The sequence below is a fragment of the Dipodomys ordii genome, unplaced genomic scaffold (assembly GCF_000151885.1).
Source record: "Dipodomys ordii isolate 6190 unplaced genomic scaffold, Dord_2.0 Scaffold8, whole genome shotgun sequence".
In the NCBI taxonomy this organism is placed as follows: Eukaryota; Metazoa; Chordata; class Mammalia; order Rodentia; family Heteromyidae; genus Dipodomys; species Dipodomys ordii.
In genome coordinates, this window is record NW_012267224.1 from 36,402,316 (window position 1) to 36,423,839 (window position 21,524).

At 37.5% G+C, this 21,524-nt stretch overlaps 2 protein-coding genes across 4 annotated transcripts in view; both read right to left on the reverse strand.

Annotated features, from left to right (window-relative positions):
* LOC105980274 (UDP-glucuronosyltransferase 2B31-like) overlaps window positions 1-4,290 on the reverse strand; it is a 32,585-nt gene extending 28,295 nt beyond the window's left edge. For 2 of the 3 annotated variants that reach the window (XR_001174731.1, XM_013009016.1), the window contains exons 1-3: window positions 4,151-4,240; window positions 2,164-3,027; window positions 1,131-1,279 (exon numbers count right to left, since the gene is read on the reverse strand). Coding sequence is in view for 2 of the 3 variants with exons in the window: in XM_013009016.1 (XP_012864470.1) it covers window positions 1,131-1,279; window positions 2,164-2,887 (873 nt within the window). In the remaining variant the exon portion in view is untranslated. Of the gene's footprint in view, window positions 1-1,130; window positions 1,280-2,163; window positions 3,028-4,150 lie in introns of all 3 variants that reach the window. The other variant, XM_013009017.1, reaches the window with a different exon arrangement.
* A 3,774-nt stretch (window positions 4,291-8,064) lies between these two features.
* Window positions 8,065-21,164, reverse strand: LOC105980212 (UDP-glucuronosyltransferase 2B18-like). The gene is given in 4 exon segments (XM_013008941.1): window positions 8,065-8,347; window positions 10,272-10,447; window positions 18,386-18,667; window positions 21,141-21,164. Coding segments are annotated over 4 exon segments (765 nt in total).
* Window positions 21,165-21,524: the final 360 nt, after the last annotated feature.

Sequence of the window (21,524 nt, forward strand, 5' to 3'; positions counted from 1 at the left end):
CCAATACTCCTCTGGCTCCCACTTACCTCTCCAGAATCATCTACAATTTTTTTGTCAGTCATGGGGCTTGAACTCAGGGCTTGGGTGCTGTCCCTGAGCTCTTTTGCTCAAGGCTAGTGTTCTACCACTTTGAGCCACAGTGCCACTTCTGGTTTTTGAGTGGTTAATTGGAGATAAGAATCTCATGGGGACTTTTCTGCGTGGGTTGGCTTCGAACCATGATCATCATATCTCAGCCTTCTGAGTAGTTAGGATTATAAGCATGAGCCTGGCTCATTTGCATTTTTATTATCCTCCTCCTGCTAAACTAAGCTTGGAGCTCTTCAGAATTATCCTTATGATTCTGTTCTTCGCTCTTCCCTCCCCCTATCCATTCATCTATTTCAGTACATTATCCAGTTAAGCTTTAAATGTATGAACTAAATCTAAGATGTTATCTGTAATGTCTACTTTATGTTTCCTTAATATTGATGTATTTTCCTAGGGTACACTTTCATATAATTGCTTATTTCTTTCCAAAGTTCTGAAATGAAGTGAATATAAAATAGATGTTGTTTCAGAATCGTGTATCTATTTTTTCTGGACATATTCAGCATTTATTTGACATGTTGTATACACTTTATAAATATTCCTTGAATGAATGATTTATTCTTTCTTAAGATTACATAAGGGCTGGGAAGGTGGCTCAGTGGTAGAGTGCTTGCCTTGCATGCCTGAGGCCCTGGGTTTGATTCCTCAGCACCACATGAGCAAAAAAGAAAAAAGCTGGAAGTGGTGTTGTGGCTCAAGTGGTAGAGCGCTAGCCTTGAGCTGAAGAGCTGAGGGACATCGCCCAGGCCCAGAGTTCAGGCCCCATGACCGGACCCCACCACCCCCCCCCCAAAAAAAAGAATTCCATAATGAGAGCTTACACTGACTGACCATAGTCACAATGAAACTGGTTCTCCTACTTTTGTTTCTTGGTGGTAATGAAACACAGTCAGCTGTGATGGGATAGAAATGCAAGTCCATATTCAACAGGATACTTTATCACAATTCTTATCTCTCTCCTTGAATAAGGAAGGCAGAGTCATTTCCAACAGATACTCAGTACAAACCAGTAATACGGCAGGTTTAATAAACAGGTTTACCTTAGGCAGAGGTTTGGCAGGTTTGCAGTGGAATCCTCCAATAAATTCAAAATTTGGTAAGAGTGGGCAAGGAAATTCAATATCCCAATAGGTTCGAATGAGCCATATGTCAGCTTTCCTCATTGCTTCAAATATTGTAGTGGGTCTCCCTGAATACAATAGAAAATACAACACGCGGGATAATCAGGAAATTTATGGTATGTGATTCCCTGAAATGACTTAGAATTCTGCAGGCAAGATGTATATTCTGTTTTGCTAAAAGATATATGTCTACATACATTATATTATATAAATGATACTATCTCAAAGCTATGAAAGCAGCAAATATGAATTTAAAGCCATTTTTATCACTAGACTCACTTAATAACACTATTACAGTGTCAGATGCAGCTTTTCAAGGAGAATACAGTGTAGTTTTTATAGTTTGACCAGGAATTTTCTTGATCCTGGGTTCTCCAAGTCAAGTCTGAGCTTTCAAAATGTACAACAAAATTCCTAGTGACATCATTCCTACTAAGAGATTGATAAGATTAACTGACTACACACACATACACACTCGTACACATGTACATATGCACAACTGTGTATATACATATATATATATATATATGTACTTGTTGAAAGTCATAGCTTAGATACTGAAAAACAATTGCAAAAGGTTTCTCCTCTTAGACAAATATTGTAATGGATAGTGAGACATTTGCTAAAGGTTTTCATTACAGTTCTTTTTTTTTTTCATTACAGTTCTTTAACATGAAAGAAAGGTATAGTAAAATGGGTAAGCAATTTCTCTGACCAAAAAATTAGTGGTATTCTGAACAGGGATGGCCACAAGCTTCTAACAGGCTTCCCTAAAGCAATCCTTCCATAGTCCTCTGAGATGAATGGGCCGTTTTCCATTCTTACATCATCAGATTCTACTTTCAGTCCATCTTCTGATTTTATTACACTTCTCATTTTATTATACACAAACTCATAGACAAAGGGGCAGAAAACTTCAGATTTCAAAGTAACAGTTGATGATGTAGCTTACCCAGAACTTCACTATAAAACTGATTCCACTTCTTCTCATTAAATATTTCTAATCCAAAGTCAAAAAACATCACCAATATCATGTTTTTTACTCTCTCCATGAATGTCATTTGATCAGTGAGTCCTGATATAGGAACGGGCACATAGGAAGGAGGGACTGGAATCCCTCCACAGTATTTCTCGTAGGTGTAGCCAGGGAAGAAGTGGAGAGTGTACACAAAAGGAATATTGAGTAGCTCAGCCAACAGTTCTCCACAGGGAACCACAGGGTCTGCCAGAAGGGCATCAAACTTCGATTCTTGTAGTTTTGTCATAAGTTCCTTGTTGAACACTATATCTTTGCAGAGCATTTCGTTAACATCTGAAAAATGCATGAATGTTTTTTGCATTTCTGAATAGGCTTTCCAAAATGAATATTTTGGAAGTTCATATATCCATTCATTGATCCAATATTTGAAAACATTCTCATGGTCACTTTTATCCAAAGATGAAGAATAAACCTCAAATTTAAAAGCAGATGCCTTGCCAGAATCCACATGAATGGAAGCAGGTGATGCTAGAACAGTCACCTCATGACCTCTCCGCACCATCTCTTCCAGGATCACTTTGACATTGATCCAATGGCTGTATTCCATAGGCAACATTAGCAGCTTCCCACAGTTTCCCGGAGCCAGAAAACATATTAGTTGTATCAGAAGAACAAGTGAAGTCCATTTCAAAGGCATCTTGGAGCAATGGGGTTTTATTTTTTTCTGTTGTCATTTCTTATTCCTCTCTGGATTTTTTTTTTATCACATATGAGTAAATCAAACAAGAAATTAAAGTACAACACTACAGTTCAAGGTGCACATATAGTGGGAATGATCTGCAAAAGAATAAACAGAACTTTGTGACTTCAAGATTGTAAAAGTTGAGATGTATAAGTTGTTATGTCAAAACGAACTTTACAACTTTGGTGGGAGGGAAGGAGGGGCGGGGAGGATTGGGTGGGGGAGGCGCCGGGAGGATGAGAAGGGGAAACAAAGGAGGAGGCTGCAATGCTTGATAAGAAATGTACTCATTATCTTGCCCATGTAATTGTAACCCCTCTGTAAACTATGTTCACAATAAAAAATAAAAATTAAAAAAGGTTCAAGCCCCATGACCGACCAAAAGAAATAAAAAAGTATTAATAATCTCTTTCTAAATAAAGTCACAATTTACCATAAAAAAGAAATGTACTCATTATCTTGCCCATGTAATTGTAACCCCTCTGTACAGTATTTTCGCAATAAAAATGATTGTAAAAGTTATGTACTATCACTTTTATATTTATGATTTTATATTATGATTGTCTGAGACTGAATTACTGTGCAGCTATATGTTAACATGTTAGGTATTATTTTACTTTACCTGCTGCTTTAGGATGTAGTTAGAGGACTTGAAATAAGGTATTATATAAGATTTTAACTCATTTTTGGTTACCTATCGTTATAGTTTTGCTAAGATTGTATTAAGTTCAGCTTGTTTGAAGATTTAAATTTATCACTTCATTGATAAAGATGAGTTACTTATGGTTAAAATTATTTTATATCTGTCTTAATTCTGTATTCCTTTATGGGTTGTCTTAAACTTTGTCAGAATTTCTCGGTCTTTCTCCAAACATTCTTTTGAAAGCAATAGGTTAGACATGATGGTATTTGAGTTTAGATTTTCAGTAAACTATCCTTTGAGTCCTCTTTACAAACCATCACTTACTTACTCAATAAAGCTACACCAAGTTCTCTTACCATTGTGACTTGTCCAGAAATTATTATTCTGTGATTGAAGTCAAGGACTCTAAGTGAAGAGTCCTTCCTTTTTGAGGGAAACTTCACAAACCTTCACCTGCATCCGCTGACACTACCACCATTCTACCCTCCGTCCCCTACCGACACTGATGCTTCCTGTTAATATGAATAACAAGCTTTTTAAAGAATAGTTTCAGAATGTACATAAAGTTCACAAACCTTCCTTTCGGCCCTTGGGCCTTACGCAAGTCTTGATATTGTTTATGGGTGGTCTCAGAGATGAAAGAGCGCAAGATTCCTGGAATGGCAAACAAGCAACTGAAGAACACATACGCAGAAGCAAGGATTTTAATACTAAAAGTGAAAGCTCAGAGCACAGGGAAACAGTTGGCTCCAGCGCAAGCGCATTACAGCTTCAGCCTTCAAAGGCTCGGGTGTGGGAAGAGTCTAACAACAGCCCCCTAACGACAGGGGGCTGGTTGTAGGGAAATGCAGGATTAAGTTTTCTGGACGGGATCTGCGCAGGTGTAAGGTTATCACCCCTGGGTCCCCAATCCCTTCAATTTAAGAATATGTATGACTGCAACCCTCATGGACAAAGTCTTAAATTGGGGTTTTCCTGAGAAGGTAAAGCTAAGAACATACATGTTTGCACCGCCTTTGTTCCTTCATCGAGTTAGAACTGGTCTGCAACTTTTCTGTTCCTAGGAAGAAGTATTAACCCCAGATAGCACAGATTAACCACAGGGAGGAGCGGCCCTGGGAGGTAATAGGAGGGGACAGACCTCCTGTTTCCCAGGGCATGACTAGAAAGTGCAGTATTTTCAGCTTTCTTTCCCAGTGGCGAAGCTTCCTCAATTAGACAAAGCCCCCGAATGCTCCATTCAATATAGATTTCATTACTGAGATAAGATCTCGGTTTTATATTATGTCCATCAAGGAGAGAGAAAAAGATGATCTTTTGTGGATTAAGAAATAAGTATCAAAATTAATATATATTATAAAAATGCTTATCTTCTGTGTATTTAAAAAGTTGATATTAAGATATATTAGAGCTCTTTCATAAGAAATACCATCCTATTTGCTGACGAAACTCTGGCTGTTATTAATGACAAATGAGGATTTTTTTTTAATTATAGTATTTTTTTCCCCTGGTTCTTGGGCTTGAACTCAGGGCCTGGGCAATCGTCCCTTGTAAGGTTCAGCCGAAAGGCTACTGCCACATCGTTCAGGCAGAAAAGAGTTTATTGGGGGACAAATACTGTTGACCTGCACAAGATGGAGGTGCATGCAGGGGAAGGGAGAGGGGAGGGAGCTGGAGAAAGGGGCAAGAGGCCAGGCAAAAGCTGCAAGGGCGCCAGGGGGTAAAACCAGGAGCAGGTGACAAGACAGGAAGGAGGTGGGCTGGAAGGAAGACAGTAGGACCTAGGGACCTCCCACTGTCCCCAGGTGTGTCAGTTACCTGGAATAGGAATGCTGGGCTGGGGCTTCTAGGGAAGGGGCCAGGTGGGCACTGAGGAAAGACACGGGGAATGGGTCATTTTCTCAGGATGGACTGAACATCCATGATCTTTTTTTACTCAAGGCTAGCACTCTTTCACTTGAGCCACAACTCCAGTTTCAGCTTTTGGATGGTTGATTGGAAAGAAGTGTCTTCTAGAACCGATCTTCCCTGGGCTGGCTTTGAACTATGATCTGAGCCTCCTAAGTAGCTAACATTACAGACATGAGCCACCAGCACCCAGCTATTAAGACCAGTTTTTAGGTTACTAAAATCAGTATTTTTTTTTTTTTTAGTTAGAGGTGCTAGGAAACACTAGGTCTTTATTAAACATGCAGGTGGCTGTGTTGTTGAGACTCATGTCCAGTTGTGTAGGTGTACTCAGAATTTTAATTTCATTCACCTTGATGATAGAACGTTTCATTTCCTTGTATTAAAAATGAGTGGAATGTTTTTGACATCTTGCAAAATTCAGTATTTTAAATCCTGTTGAAATACTCCTGCAACCCCTCTGTACATCACCTTTACAATAACAATAAATAAATATGTATCTTATATTAAAGATGATTTATTACATTAATTTCTCCCTCCCTCTCTCCCTTCCTCTCTTTCCTTCCTCCCTCCCTCCCTCCCTTCCTTCCTTCCTTCTCTCTCCACTCCCTCTCTTTTTCTTTTTATTGTGAAAATACTGTACAGAGGGGTTACAATTACATGGGCAAGATAATGAGTACATTTCTTATCAAGCATTGTAGCCTCCTCCTTTGTTTCCCCTTTCCATCCACCCTCGCTTTTTCTTTGTTTCCCTTTCTCTTTTTCTTCTTATATGTAGTTCCTGGGGCTTGAATTCCAGGCCTGGACACTGTCCCTGGCTTTTTGGTTTTTTTTTGGGTCCAGTTGTGGGCCTGAACTCTGGGCCTGGGAGCTGTCCCTCAGCTTTTCAGCTCAAGGCTAGTGCTCTACCACTTGAGCCACAGCGCCACTTCCGGCTTTTTTTTCTGCTTATGTGGTGCTGAGGAATCAAACTCAGGGCCTCATGCATGCAAGGCATGCGCTTTACCACTGAGCCACCTTCCCAGCCCTCCCTTAACTCTTACCACTTGAGCCAAAGCTCTACTTCCACTGTGTGTGTGTGTGTGTGTGTGTTCAGATGTCAGCCTCCTAAGTAGCTAAGAGCCACCAGCACCTCGCAGTTCACTTAATTTCTATTTGGTATCTTTCTATATTTTATTTGTTTATATTTATTTAATGTAAATGTATATATTTATGAATTATATATTTATGAAATATATTTTTAAAATTTATTGTTCATGTATTTGATTCTAATTCTTCCAAGTTTTACATGATTGATTAAAATTAGTAAGCATTACACAATAGGTTTGGAAAAATTTAATCCAGGCTTATGTAGTTTCTTTCTTTTTTTCTTTTCTGGGGGGGCGCAATACTAGGGATTGAACACAGGCTTTTTTCCAATTCAGTTATCTTGTTTCCTGGGCTATCAATGTGACATTTTAATCAAGACTTCAACTCTGAATTTTGCTGGTAATTTTGGAGATTGAGTCTCATAGATTTTCTGCTTGCTTCAAACTGTGATCTTCTGAATATCAGTCCCTGAGTAATCAGGATGACAGTCATGAACAACCAGAAGTGAGATGCTTATATTTTTAAAAATCTGACAATTACTCCAAAATTAATTGAAGAATTCTATTGTCAATTTCCCATTTTTCTAAATTTTCATTATGTCATTAAGCCACTTTATTTTTTCCTACTCCAGAGGAAAAGGGAATATGAGGCATGAATTGGAAAATGAGTAAGTTTAGAACAATAAACAAACTCACTGAATCTTACAACACACTCTGCACAAAGTGGGACTATCTATGTGTGCGCGTTCATCTGAAGAGGAAAAATTGAACAGTTGAGGCTGGATGTATATCAGAAATTGAAATGCTAATGCAAACATCCAGTTTAATGTTTATAAATGTCTATAAGGAAAAAGGAAAAAAAAACTATCAAAGGGATTCCAAAGTATTTTAACCTTATAGTGAAAAACAGGTAGATAAAAATGTTTCTAATTCCATTGAGATATTGCCTTTTGTAGAGTAAGATAAACGTGGCTTGGTGATGGACAGGTGATGTGGAGTCTGGATGTGCAGTGAGGAGAGCAGAACCATTACCTCCCAGAAGCAAATGGAAAATGTGACCCTTTTGTACAAACCTAGTTGTTGAACATTTTATTAGGAAATAATAAAATATACACATTCTACTCCAAAATAAGGCAAGGCAGGCTAAATATGTGAAAATGCAATGTATCAGGAGGAGGTTTTTGACAGTTTCTACTGAAAACTTGGGAACCTCAGTTAAGGTAAGAAAATTTTGTGTGAGTTTAAATTTAGTATGACTTTTGCCAATAGTTTTCAGAATCAATACATTTGGAGTCATTATAATTTTTTCCCAAGTGCTTTTTCCATGGAGCTGAAATATTTCATGTCTAAATCAGGAAGTGAATCACTGCAAACAAACTTTGACAAAGTAAGTTGTTAAAGTTTTTTTTTTTTTTTGCCACACTAGGAAAGAAGGCCATGACAAACTCTTCTTGCTGGAATCATTAACAGCCAGAGCTTCAGAATAGATACAATTAGTCTCTTTTCTTCTTTTTTTTTCTACTTTTAGTAAACTTCTAGAAACAAAAAAGGCAACATCTTGTGAAGATGAAGATGAGAGCTGCCACACAGGCCAGCAGGAAGCCAATCACATCCAGAGCGTGGTACTGGAACCAGTTGAGCTCATGGACAGCTGGGCGAAGGTGTTTGGCTCCTTTGTGGCGCATGACAAACTCCACCCAGAAGACAGCTCGATCCAGAGGCTTCACTGGCTGACCATGGTGAATTCTTGATAACCTCATTGTATTCTCTTTATAGCTAAAAGAAAACACAGAGACACCTACCTTAAAGGGATTTAATGTTGCTGACTATATTAATCCTAACAAAGTACAGTAAACTGCCATAGAAATAACTCAAGTTAAACCAAATGGACATACTACCCTAAGTGTTTTCATTTGCCCACATACAATATTTGCTTTTATAAATGAATACTATAATTGAACAGTATTTATTTGAGATGTTAAGACGTTTTTGAAGATCTATCTTGTCATAGGAGAAGTGCTTTCTGATAAATCTCTTTCCAGTCTTCCCTTCTGCTTTTTATTGTTTTTATGTTTAACCTCAAAGCTAAAATAAGTTTTTAGATAACTGCTCAAATGATATTACTTTGCTCAAAGTATTTCCTATTCAAAAAATCAAATTCTCTTCTTGAACTTGATAACTTTAAATCTGTAAAACTATCAATTTTCTCTTGTCACTTCGCCTCTGCCCATACCATGTAGTCAATGGTTTTCTTTTCAACATTTAATTTTCTCTTCCTTTTCCCTTACAATTCTTCACTGCTATATCATAAAGCTTTTTATCTTCTTACTGAAGGGGTAGCTTTAAGATCAAGAGCCTTTAGTTATCCTATTAGCATAGCAACCCTAAACACTGGAAATGAGTATAAGGCCATGTTGCATTGTATATTAGAAAAAATTATGTGAATTATTTCATACAGAAGTTTCATAAAACTTGGAGCATGGCTTGAGTAAGAAGGTGCTTACCTAACTAATTAGAGTATAAACCCTAGTACCACCCAAATTAAAAAATTCAATTAGTTGAAATGGACTTTCCATCTGTGCTATGCTATAATTGGCCATTGTATCTGTGCTGTTCTGAGACTCAAGTGGTAGAGCATCTGTTTAGTAACTGTACTACTGTCAGCTTAAAGCTCTTGAAAACCAAATAAGATTGAATACATAACAATATACATGTGTAATATATAACATATATTTGAATTTTCTAAATTAAATATATAACTTTTAGGGTATTTGTCTTATATATCATTAATTACATCTGTGAACATAATAAAATGAATTTTTTTTTGGCAAATGATCATTTGATTGAAGCCAAATTTTGTTGGTTCACACTCATAACCCTATCTACTCAGGAGGCTGAGATCTGAGGATGTTAGTTCAAAACCAGCCCAGGCAGGAAAGACCCTGAGACTCTTTTCTCCAATTAATTACCAAAAAAGCCAGAAGTAGAGTTGTGGTTCAAGTGATAGAATGATAGCTTAAGTAAAAAAGTTCAGAGACACTGTGCAAGCAATGAGTTTGAGCCCTAGGACTGGCAAAAACAGAAAAAAGAAAATTGAAAAAAAAAGATTAGAATGAAACATTTTAGATATTCAATTAAACAATTTCTTTATCTTCAAATTTACAAGTTTTCTGAAGAGTAAGCCATATTTTGAAAGTAGAGTCATTGCAAATAGCTCTATACCTTCAGCATTATTTATATATGTAGAAATTATTTCACTAATTGAATTAATATTTGATGTCAAGTGAAACTCTGATATTACCTTCTGTGAGATCAAGTGCAACTCTGAAATACTTTCTACTTGAAAATAACAGTGTATCACAAATCCAGGGGCTGGTTCAGGAGGCTGTGATTTGAAGATCATGGTTGAAAGTCAATCCAGGCAGGAAATTAAGCACCTGAAAACCAGAAGTGGCTCAAAGTTGTAGAGTGCTAGCCTTGAGTAAAAAATTTCAAGTACAGTCTCCAGGCCCTGAGTTCAAACCTTGCCCCTCCACAGAAAAACAACAAAACAAAACAGAAATCAAAAACAGATCACAGATGATAAGCTCATTTAAATTATTAAATGATAAGCCTCTTGGGAAAGGGGATGCAATGCATTGTCACTGGTGATAACAATCCTTGTCTAAATTCTGTCCAGTGAAAAAGTAGTCATACTCACAAAGTGTTGTTAATGGCTATCTTCCTGGCCTTGAGAAGATCTTTAGTGGACAATGTACTAAAGTTCAGTCTAACAGCTGCTCCCTTGGCCTTCATCTGAGCAATGTTATCAGGTTGATCCACAAACAAAGGAATACACACCATCCGCACTCCGGGGTAGATGGTCTCTTGGATGACCTACATTTCAGTGAATTTCCACAAAGCGATCAAGTATATTTTAGGAATGAAATGAGGAAGGTACAATACAGTGTGTTCAATGTGAGTGCTCTCTACATAGCATACACTTTAGTCATGAAACTCCATTGAATTTTAAATCTCAGAACAACAAGAACCAAAGTTCACTGGAGAGACAAGGGAAGACTCAGTGAAAACATTATGTGTGGCTTGAGACAATGAAAAGGAGATTGAGAGAAGGAGAGAAAAAAAACAAATGTTTTCACAAAAACATTTTTATAAAAGAAGTAATGTGTTTAATTGTAGAAAAGTTTGGGAGACATGTGTACCAAGTTCTCATGATCTAGTGAGGTCATAGCGTGTGATATGGAGGGCATGCTGGAATACGATGGCTGGGCGGCTGGTGTCACTAGAAATACAGGCCTCTCTTCATTGAATAATGTGCTAGTGCATCACAATAATATTTGCAAATTTATCACTATGAAAAGTTCAGAGCCCCTAGAAATACAAGAGAAGAGGTTATTCTCAGTGATATTGGAAATCCATTTACAGTTGGAAAATAATGAAAGGTAAAATAGGAGGTGGAGGGACATTTGCAAAGTGCGATGATATACTCTAACATGATAACTCTGTAATTTACTCATTCTAAAAACATAAAGAAAGATTAGTGTTAGAGGTTTGAGATGATAAATATTCAAACATTTATTACCTATTGAACTATTATCTTCATAATATGCCATTTTCCCCCCATTTTTAGTTTATTCTCCTGAGTCTTACCAAGGAGGTCATTCTGGGGGATCTACTTGTATAGCCAAGTGTTAGATCCTAAGGTATCTGGTTTCTTGCCCTCATATCTCCATAGAACCTACTAGGTAGAGAAAATATTCAATATCTCAATGTCAAGTCATAGCATGTTGGTGTCCTACAGAATTCAAAGACACTGATAGGTCTTCTCTTGAAGTGGGCCCTTTAGAAGAATTGAAGTGATCCAGCTGAACATTTTCTACAGGTTAGGTAAGGAATTAAGAATGAACATTTTAATATAAAAGTATTGCCAAAGGGTGTATAACAGAAAATATCTACATTTCATAGACTTTATAATGAGCTAAGTATAACTATTAATATTACTTTAGAGTAAATTAGCCATTATGATTATATTGTGGAAAGACTAAATTACACATATTTTGTTTTATATAGTTCATCCTACCTCTGATTGTAAGAATTTAATATTGTATTGTTTTTCTCCTTGAGTCATGTTGGAAGCAGTTTAATTACATTCATTTGTACTTTATTTTTTGTTTTTATTTTTTAAATAAGTTTTTTATTGTGAAAATACTGTACAGAGGGGTCATTGTAAGTTGCCTTATTCTATCTGTCAAAAAGCAATCTGATAGTTACTTTTGAGAAATAAGTTTAACTATTTCAGGGAGGAAGCACTTGCAACTTTTAAATACAAATAAGCACTACTCACAAGAAAACAATTTGGATGTCAGTTTTAACTGTTTTTTTTTGGGGGGGGTTCAGTCATGGGGCCTGAACCTGGGCCTGGGTGCTGTTCCTCAGCTCTTCAGTTTAAGGCTAGCATTCTACCACTTGAGCCACAGTGCCACTTCTGGCTTTTTTCTTTTTGCTTATGTGGTGCTGAGGAATCGAACCCAGGGCCTTATGCATGCAAGGCAAGTACTCTACCACTGAGCCACCTTCCCAGCCTATTTTAACCCTTAATCTGGAAGATACTAATGTAGCTAGACTTAGAATTCCTTGTGTGTGTGCCACTTCAGGGCTTGATCTCAGGATCTGGCACTGTCCCTGAGCTCTTCTTACTCAAGGATGGTACTCTACCACTTGAGCCACAGTTCCACTTCTGGCTTTTTAGTGGTAAATTACAGATAAAAATCTGAAGGACTTTCTTGTCTCAATCTTCTGACATCCGACTCCTGAATAGCTAGGATTTCAGGCATCAGCCACTGGTGCCAATTTCAATTAGAAAATTTTTAAGTATTAAGAAGATCTCAGGAAGGAGTGGGGTCAAGGGGACAGGGTTTCACAAATGATGAGGAGAAGAGGTGGGAAATGCAGTCAAGAATGCAATGCATATGCTACAGAATTAAGAAGAGTAAGAGAAGGGGTCTGTAGGAGAAGGATGTGTGAGAATGTTGAAAGGAGTGACATTGATCAAGATACATTGTATTCATAACTTCTTTGTTATCTCCTTTGTACAACCATTTAAACATAACACTAAAAAAGAAAAAAGAAAACCTTATTGAACATTGGTTAATAACAATATAGTCAATGAAAAAATTGTGACTTTGGAAAATTTTGTTCAACAGTTTGCTAATACTATCATGATAATGTTGATTTTAACAACCACATTGAAAGAGGCTTTTTAAGAAAGTTCAATATACAATAAAACTATTTTCATACATATGATAAAAAGAATGAACTGATTTTCTAATTTACAAGCTATCCTCAGAAATATGATTTGCCAGTATTATGTTCTATTGTCCAATCAAAATATTAATGTAGCTGTGTTTCAGAAAAACACCACTTATTTAATTAGAAGTGACCTGCATCAGACAGGTAACTAAAATGTAGTCCATAACAAGCTCAGTTACCCAAGTGTATTAAACTGGTTTCTATGTATCAGAAAAGAAGTTACTGTTTGGGAGTTTAAATTCTTTCCTATGCCATAGTTCTACTCTATTGGTTCTTTTTTTAACGGTCCTTCCTCAAGTACTACAAAGGTAGCCTAAAATGTCTTCAATAGAGTTTTTGAAAAATGTAATTTATTTGTGGTTTGTAAATTGTCTTACTTTTCACATAGAAAATGTTTCATTTTAGCAAATTAATTATACAAGTGTCCACCAGAGGGAGATTTACTTTACCTTTTGTGGAATCTGTGCAAGGCCTGATGCACTTTTTTTAATACGTTTTTTATTGTGCAAATACTGTACAAAGGGGTTACAGTTACAAGAGCAAAGTAATGAGTACATTCCTTAGCCAGCATTGTTGCCTCCTCCTTTGTTTTTCCCCTACCATCCCAGCCCTCCCATCTCTTCAACTATTGCCCCCCACCCCAAATTGAAAAGTTCCTTTTTTGACAGACATAGCATTTTGCACATCTCATTGTTGCAATGGGTCCACCTGTATCTCTATTTAAACATTTTTATTTTTCCCTTCCCCTCCCCAAATTACAGCAACATCAAAGACAGTGAAAACAGGGGTTATACCATGAGGAAGGGACATACAAAGCAACAAGAAAAACTCACATGGTACCTTATAAAATACATTAGAAACAATAAGAAGGAAGAAAAAACACTTGTGGCCCTATGTTGGGGTTCATTTCACTTAAAAGCATCTTATCTGAGCTTCTCTGCTTGTCCCAGACATATACTAGTTATTGCAAATAAGGGAAACCATGGGACCTATGTTTCTTTGGGCCCGGCTTACTTCACTTAATATAATTTACTACAAGTCTTTCCATTTCCTAACAAATGGGGCAATGTCATTCTTTCTGATGGAGGCATAGAATTCCACATTTTCTTGATCTATTCATCTACTGAGGGGCATCTGGGTTGGTTCCATATCTGAGCTATGGTAAATAATGCTGCAATAAACATAGTTGTGCTGGTAGCTTTAGTGTGGTCTTGTTTGTGATCATTTGGGTAAATGCCCCAAAGTGGGATTGCTGGGTCATAGGGGAGCTCTATGCAGTGTCTTTTGAGGAACTTCTATACTACTTTCCAAAGTGGTTGAACAAGTTTACCCTCCCACCAACAATGCAGTAAGGTTCCCTTTTGTCCACATCCCCTACAGCATCTGCTGTTATTGGAGTTTTTGATTATAGCCATTCTAATTGGGGTGAGGTGGTATCTCAATGTTATTTTGATTTGCATTTCTTTTATGGCTAGGAAGATTGAGCATTTCTTCATGTGTCCGTTGGCCATCCTTCTTCCGCTTCAGAGAAGTTTCTCTTTAAGTCTTTAGCCCACTTATTTATTGGACAGTTGTTTCTTTGAAGATTTCTTGTTGGGGGATTTAATTTTTTGAGTTCCAAGTATATTTTAGATATGAGACCCTTGTCCAGTTGTATAGCTAGTGAAGATCTTCTCCCAGTCCGTGGACTTTCTATTGATCTTGCTAGCTATGTCCTTTGCCATGCAGAAGCTCTGCAGCTTCATACAGTCCCATTTGTCCAACCTTTCTTTGATTGTTTTGTTTCTGGGTCTCTATTAAGAAATTTTCGTCCTGTGCCAAGAAGACCTATTCCATTCTCTAATGTTTTCAGGGTGTCTGCATTGACTCCAAGGTCTTTGATCCATTTGGAGTTGATTCTGGTGCAAGGTGATATACAACGATCTAGATTTAGTTTTCTACAGGTGTTTAACCAGTTTTGTCAGCACCATTTAGTGACAAGGCTGTCTTTCTTCCATTTTATTTTTTTACCTCCCTTATCAAAGATTAGGTGGCTATAGGTCTGTAGGTTCATTTCTGGGTCTTCGGTTCTATTGCATTGGTCTTCAGGTCTATTCTTGTGCCACTACCACTACCATTTTGAGCACTATGGTTTTGTAGTGGAGTTTGAAATCTGGTATTGGTATTCCTCCAGCACTGTTCTTTCTATTAAGGATCGTTTTTACTATTTGGGGTCTTTTATTGTTCCACATGAATTTTTGGATTGCCTCTTGTATTTCCTTGAAGAAAGGAAGGAAATGAAGAAGGTTGGAATATTGATAGGCATCCCATTGAATTTGTAGATAGCCTTGGGAAGTATTGCCATTTTCACGATGTTGATCCTTCCAATCCAGGAGCATGGTAGGTTTTGCCACTTTCTAAGTTCTGTTTTGATTTTCTTTTTCAGGTTTTTAAAGTTTTCATCATAGAGGTCCTTTACTTCTTTGGTTGAGTTAATTCCTAGGCATTTTATTTTTGTGGGGCTATTACGAATGGAGTTGCTTTCCTGATTTCAGCCGCGCTCTTCTCATTGTTGGCATACAGAAAAACCATTGATTTTTGAGGGTTAATTTTATACCCTGCTACTTTGCCAAAGTTTTGAATCAGCTTGAGTAATTTAGGAGTGGAGTTTGTGGGATTCTTTAAATACAAGATCATGTCATCTGCAAAGAGGGAGAGTTTTGCTTCTTTCCCTATTTGGATACCCTTTAAGTTTGCATCTTGTCTTATTGCTGTTGTTAGTCATTCTAATACTAGATTGAAGAGAAGTGGAGAGAGTGGATATCCTTGTCTCATTCCTGACTTTAGAGGAAATGGCTTTAGTTTTTCACCATTGAGCATAATGCTGGTTGTAAGTTTGTCATATACGGCCTTTATTGTATTGAGGAATGTTCCATGGATTCCTAGTTTTTCCTGAGCCTTCATCATAAAGAGGTGTTGGATCTTGTCAAATGCTGTTTCTACATTTATTGAGATAACTATGTGGTTCTTTCCTTGCTCTTGTTCATGTGATGAATTATATTGATTTCTGTATATTGAACCCGCTTTACATCCCTGGAATGAATCATGTTTGATCATTTGATCATGGTGTATGATTTTTTGGATGAATTGTTGAAGTCAATTGGCCAAAATTTTGTTGAGAAGTTTTGCATCATGTTCATCAAAGAAATCGGTCTATAGTTCTCTTTCTTTAATGAGTCTCTGCCTGGTTTTGGGATGAGGGTTATGATGGCTTCTTAGAAAGAGTTCAGTAGTGAACTTTCTCTTTCAATTTCATTGAAGAGTTGGAGGAGTATTGGTGTGAGTTCTGCTGTGAAGGCTTTGTAGAATTCCACTGTAAATCCATCTGGTCCTGGCTTTTCTTAGATGGGAGGTCTCTTATTACTGTTTCTAATTCAATGCTTTATATGATCCTGTTAAGATGGTTTAACTCATGTTGGTTTAGTTTCAGCATGTCGATATTTGCTAGGACATTGTCCATTTCTTCCAGGTTCTCCAACTTATTAGCATAAAGGTTTGAGAAGTATTCCCTTATAATGTTCGGAATCTTGGTTGTTTCTGTGGTGATGTTTTCATTCTCATCTCTGAGTTTATTTGGGTGTGTTCTCTTCTTTTTCTGATAATATTTGCTAAGGGTCTGTCAATTTTGTTAATTTTTTCGAAGAACAAACTTTTTGTTTTGTTGATTCTTTCTATTTTTTTGGATTCTAATTCATTTAATTCGGATTTAATTTTATTTATTTCTTTCCATCCATCAACTGGATTTGGGTTTAGCTTGCTGCTCTTTTCAAGGAGGTTCAGATGTCTCATTATATTGTTGGTTTCAGACCTCTCCAATTTGTTGATGTAGGAACTCAGAGCTATAAACTTGTCTGTGAGTACTGCCTTTTCTGTGTCCCAGAAGAGCTGGTAATTTGTGTGTCCATTTTTGTTGAATATCATGAACATTTGAATTTCCTTTCTAATCTCTTCCATGATCCACTGGTGATTCAACATTGTTCATTCTCCATGTCTTACAGGACTTTCTTTGGTGGATCTTGGTGTTGAGTTCTAATTTTATTCCCTTGTGGTCTGAAAGAATGCACGTCATAACTTCAAATGTTTCTGAATTTGGACAAGTTTGCTTTGTGACCTAAAATGTGTGCCCAGAGCCCTGATTTCAATCCCCAGAACTTGCAAAAGAAAAGCCAAAACAGAGCTTTTGGTAGTAGATGTAGACATCATACCTATACCAGTAGACTATATTCAAGGAGACTATATTCAAGAATAGTTTGTTTCAGCTCCCTTGTGAATTTTGAAAACTTAAGGTTAAACCTAGTCATGCACAATGCAGAGATTTTGCATTTGATAAGAGGCTTTAGCTATAAAAACACTTGAACATTATGATTTTCAAATATTCATCCTTTTTAGTATTTTGAAACATTGAAATAGGTGATAAATTTACATCTTCTACAAGAAAAGGTATACTTTTGGAAATGTCAAAAAGGAATCAATATATAACCCGAAAATTGAGAAAAGTGAGGCATGGTGTGGTTTGGAAAGATGGATGAGATTGTTGAAAGGGATCACATAAACCAGAGGCACTGTATTCATAAACTTCTTTTTTGAAGGCAACTGCTTTGTACTACTATTTAATGATAATAAATATACTCTGAAACAAAATAAGAAAAAATGGCAATAATGAGTATTAATTTAGATCACTTTTGCCATGGACGTGTTAAATGTCTTATCGATACTATTTTTTTTCTGAACTAAAACACCATGTGGGATTAGTATTATACAAGCACAGTCATTGCCCAGATCTGCTGGTCTATATTCATCTGTTCATCTGTTGCATGAACTCTGTACCTACTGTCTAAATATTTCCCCTTTTCATGGCTTTATCCATTGCAGTAGAATACAGTAAATGCATTTTGAGTGTTTCCTTTTTAGTAAAACAGGAAATCTGATCCTTTCTCTCTCTCTCCCTCTCTCACTCTCTCTCTCTCTTTCTCTTGTGTTTGACTCATTGTTGCCCCACAAACACTGGGGTGATGCTTCAAACTCCTCCTAAATATCTAGGTCAAGCTTCCCTTTCCAGTTAGATTTTGCTCTTTACTAAGCCTAATCCTGTTTGGCCACACTTGGATTTTCTGGGAACTGTCCTTGTGACTGTGTGTCACTCCTTGTCTTTTGTAGAGAGCTGCGAGAGGCCGCACCTGGAAGATGGCGCCGGCTTCCGCCCTCCACCTTCCTGATGGCGAGTGCTCTCTGTGGTAAACAACTCCTTATATGGCTAAGGCAAAGAATCTGGCTTGCTTCCGCGCACCTGAACCTATTGGTGGTTCCCACGTGGCGTATCAAGGTTGGCTACCCAGCGGGTACTTAAGGCTGTGGGGAATTCTCCCTGGGGGTTGGGGTCAGAAGATTGCTCAAAGGTCCTGAATAAACTGCAGAGAGAAGAGTTCGGTGTCGCATCTTCCTTGCTGGTCCAGGCGGTAGGGACACGTGGTAGCCCGTACGTCGGGACTGGGGTCCGGTGCGGACAGCCTCTCGTCCTGGGAAACGGGGTGTGGCCGGAAAGGGCACTGCCCCCACTCCCATCACGCAACACACGTTCCTGTGGAACCTGGCGCTAAACCATTCGTAGACGACCTGCTTCTGGGTCAGGGTTTCGTACGTAGCAGAGCAGCTCCCTCGCTGCGATCTATTGAAAGTCAGCCCTCGACACAAGGGTTTGTAATAAAAAAAAAAAATGCGGCAAGATGGGACACATAAAGTGTAATTGCCCTGAAAAGGGAAAAGTGATAGAAACAGGAAAGGGACAACAGCCTAAGCAGCCTGGGCTAGATGTAACAAGGGGAAGCACTGGGCAGGTGAATGCCGATCTGTGAAAGACATCAACAGTCCAACCTTAATGCAGGCCCAGGAGGAAAGAACCCATTAAAAAAACGGGCCACCACGTGTAGCTACCGCCTCGACCAGCAAGGAAGATGCGACACCAAACTCTTCTCTCTGCAGTTTATTCAGGACCTTTGAGCAATCTTTTGACCCCAACCCCCAGGGAGAATTCCCCACAGCCTTAAGTACCGGCTGGATAGCCAACCCTGATACGCCACGTGGGAACCACCAATTAGGTCCAGGTGTGCAGAAGCAAGCCAGATTCTTTGCCTTAGCCATATAAGGAGTTGTTTACCACAGAGAGCACTCGCCATCAGGAAGGCGGAGGGCGGAAGCCGGCGCCATCTTCCAGGTGCAGCCTCTCGCAGCTCTCTACAGTCTTTCTCTCATATTATTGTCTAATCATTGCATTGGTTGCAAATTGTGTAGGTGGCAAGTTAATGAATGAAACCTGGGCAATTTCTATGGCTTGTCATTGTTCCATGCAGTAATACTTTTTGAACAGTATTTATCATTTGCTATACTGTTTCCTTTTAAGTAGACTTTTTGTCCAATGTAAACAGAATTTTAAAATCTTTTTATTATCTTTAAGTAGTAGTATAAAAACAATTTAATTAATTGTATCACTTTCTGAGCACAATATATCTTGATCAATATTTTTACTACTTGCATCATTCTTTGTATCACCTTTTTTCTCTACACACTCAGCACTTAACTCCATTATATCATTGCCACTGAAATGTATTTTGAATAAATGACTGATTCTTTTTATATACCTGCTCAGAATGTCAAATGGTGCAAGATACTGCTTTCACCTTTAACAGTAACAAAATTCAGACACTTGTGCGGCTATATGCATCTTGAAATCTGTAATTGACAGGATGTTTTTCCCTAGTGTTCCTATCTCTCTTACCTTTAGTGAAAGATACAGAGTCCTCTGCACAAAAATGAAGAATAAATGAAACCAAGAAAGCAGGAATAGATTTCTCTTAGGCAGTGGGTTGGCAAGTTTTTTTTGTTTCATGAAGTCAACATTCTGGGAGAGGTGAAGGAATTCCAAATCTTTGTAGGTTTAAATAAACCATCTTTTGGCTTTTCTTGTTGTCTCAGTGTAGTGTGTGTCCTTGCATAGAGAAAACAATATAAAAGGCTGGGCAATAAGAAAACTGTCTTTTGAGTATACCATGTACTTTCTGGTAATATGGTAGAATAATATAGGCAAGATGTTGTATTCAATAGTCAGTTAGTAAACATATACAGGTGCATATTTTTATATACAGTGATATTGATATTTTTTACATATTATTCATAAACATAAGAATAAATTTAGTAGATAGACATTCAGCTCCTATATTTCTATCTGTGTATTAATAATCATAAGTAAGTGAATGTGCATTTTTGCTCTAAAGTGTACAAGTAAATGATAAAAATTTAGAAACTTCAAGGACTCTGTCATAGCTCAATTCTCCCATGTTACACAAATCCTTTTCCATGATTACTCAATCATGCCTACAATTTAGTAAACTATTGTGTTGACCTTGATACCCCAAGTAAATTTTGATTGTTTTGAGTTTTGTCCAAATCCTAGATCTACTGCTAACACATTTGCTTCATATTAGGATATAAATAATGCCAATTTAATTTAAAAAATCAACTCAATCATACTTTTAGGCCTTAACATATAAAGTTTGAGCTAGGTGTTGGTGGCTCATGCTTGTAATCCTAGCTACTCAGGAGGCTGAGATCTGAGGATTGCTGTTCAAACTCAGGAAACTTTGGGAAAATCTTATCTCCAATTAACTACCAAAAAAGGAGAAGTGGCACTGTGGTTCAAAGTGGTCAAGCACTAGCCTTGAGCAAAAGATCTCAGTGCCAGTGCCCAGGCTCTGAGTTCAAGCACCACAACCAACAACAACAACAAAGTTAAAGTTTGTGATATTATTCAAAGAATGTGGAAGCAAGAGAAACGTTAATTTACAACTATTTTTGCTCTGACATGGAGTTGCTAGTGACCGAGATGTGATGGAATGCTTTTGGTAATACAAGAAAATATTTTAATTTCCTAAGGTAGAATTAATCTATTCAAGAAGAAGTAATTTTCTCTTACTACAAAACTACATTTATCCAGTGTTTTTTGAGAACATAAGAACATTTTCTAAAGAAAATTGAAGCTTTGGGATAAGATTTCCACAATGAATATTTGGGAAATTCTTTTGCCATTTTCTAAGTTTGTTTTATAAAAAAATCTTTCATAGCATCTCCATACAAAGATAGAGAGTAAACCTCAAATTTAACAGTAGCTGCTTTGGTGGAATGAATGAGAATAGATGATGATGACAGTCACCTCATGACTATTCCATACCAGTTCATCCAGAGTTGTGCTCATATTGGTTCAGGGACTGTATTCTGATGGCCAAAAGAATATTTTCCTAGAACTTGTAGAGTTAAAATAGTATATATTTTGCCTCCGTAGAAGATGATAATGCATTGCACATACAATCTTACTACAACCTCATCGTTTATTTTGCTGGTCATGGTGTTTATGCTCAGGGCCTGGGTGCTGTCCTTGAGCTTTTTGGCTCAAGGTTAGTGATTTGCTACTTCTGGTTTTCTAGAGCTTAATTTGAGATAAGAGCTAGCTAAAAGATAAGAGTCTCACCTTTCCTGCCCAGGCTTCCACCCATGAGCCTTGGATCTCAGCTTCTTGAGTAGCTGAGATTACAGGCATGAGCTACTAAGACCCAGC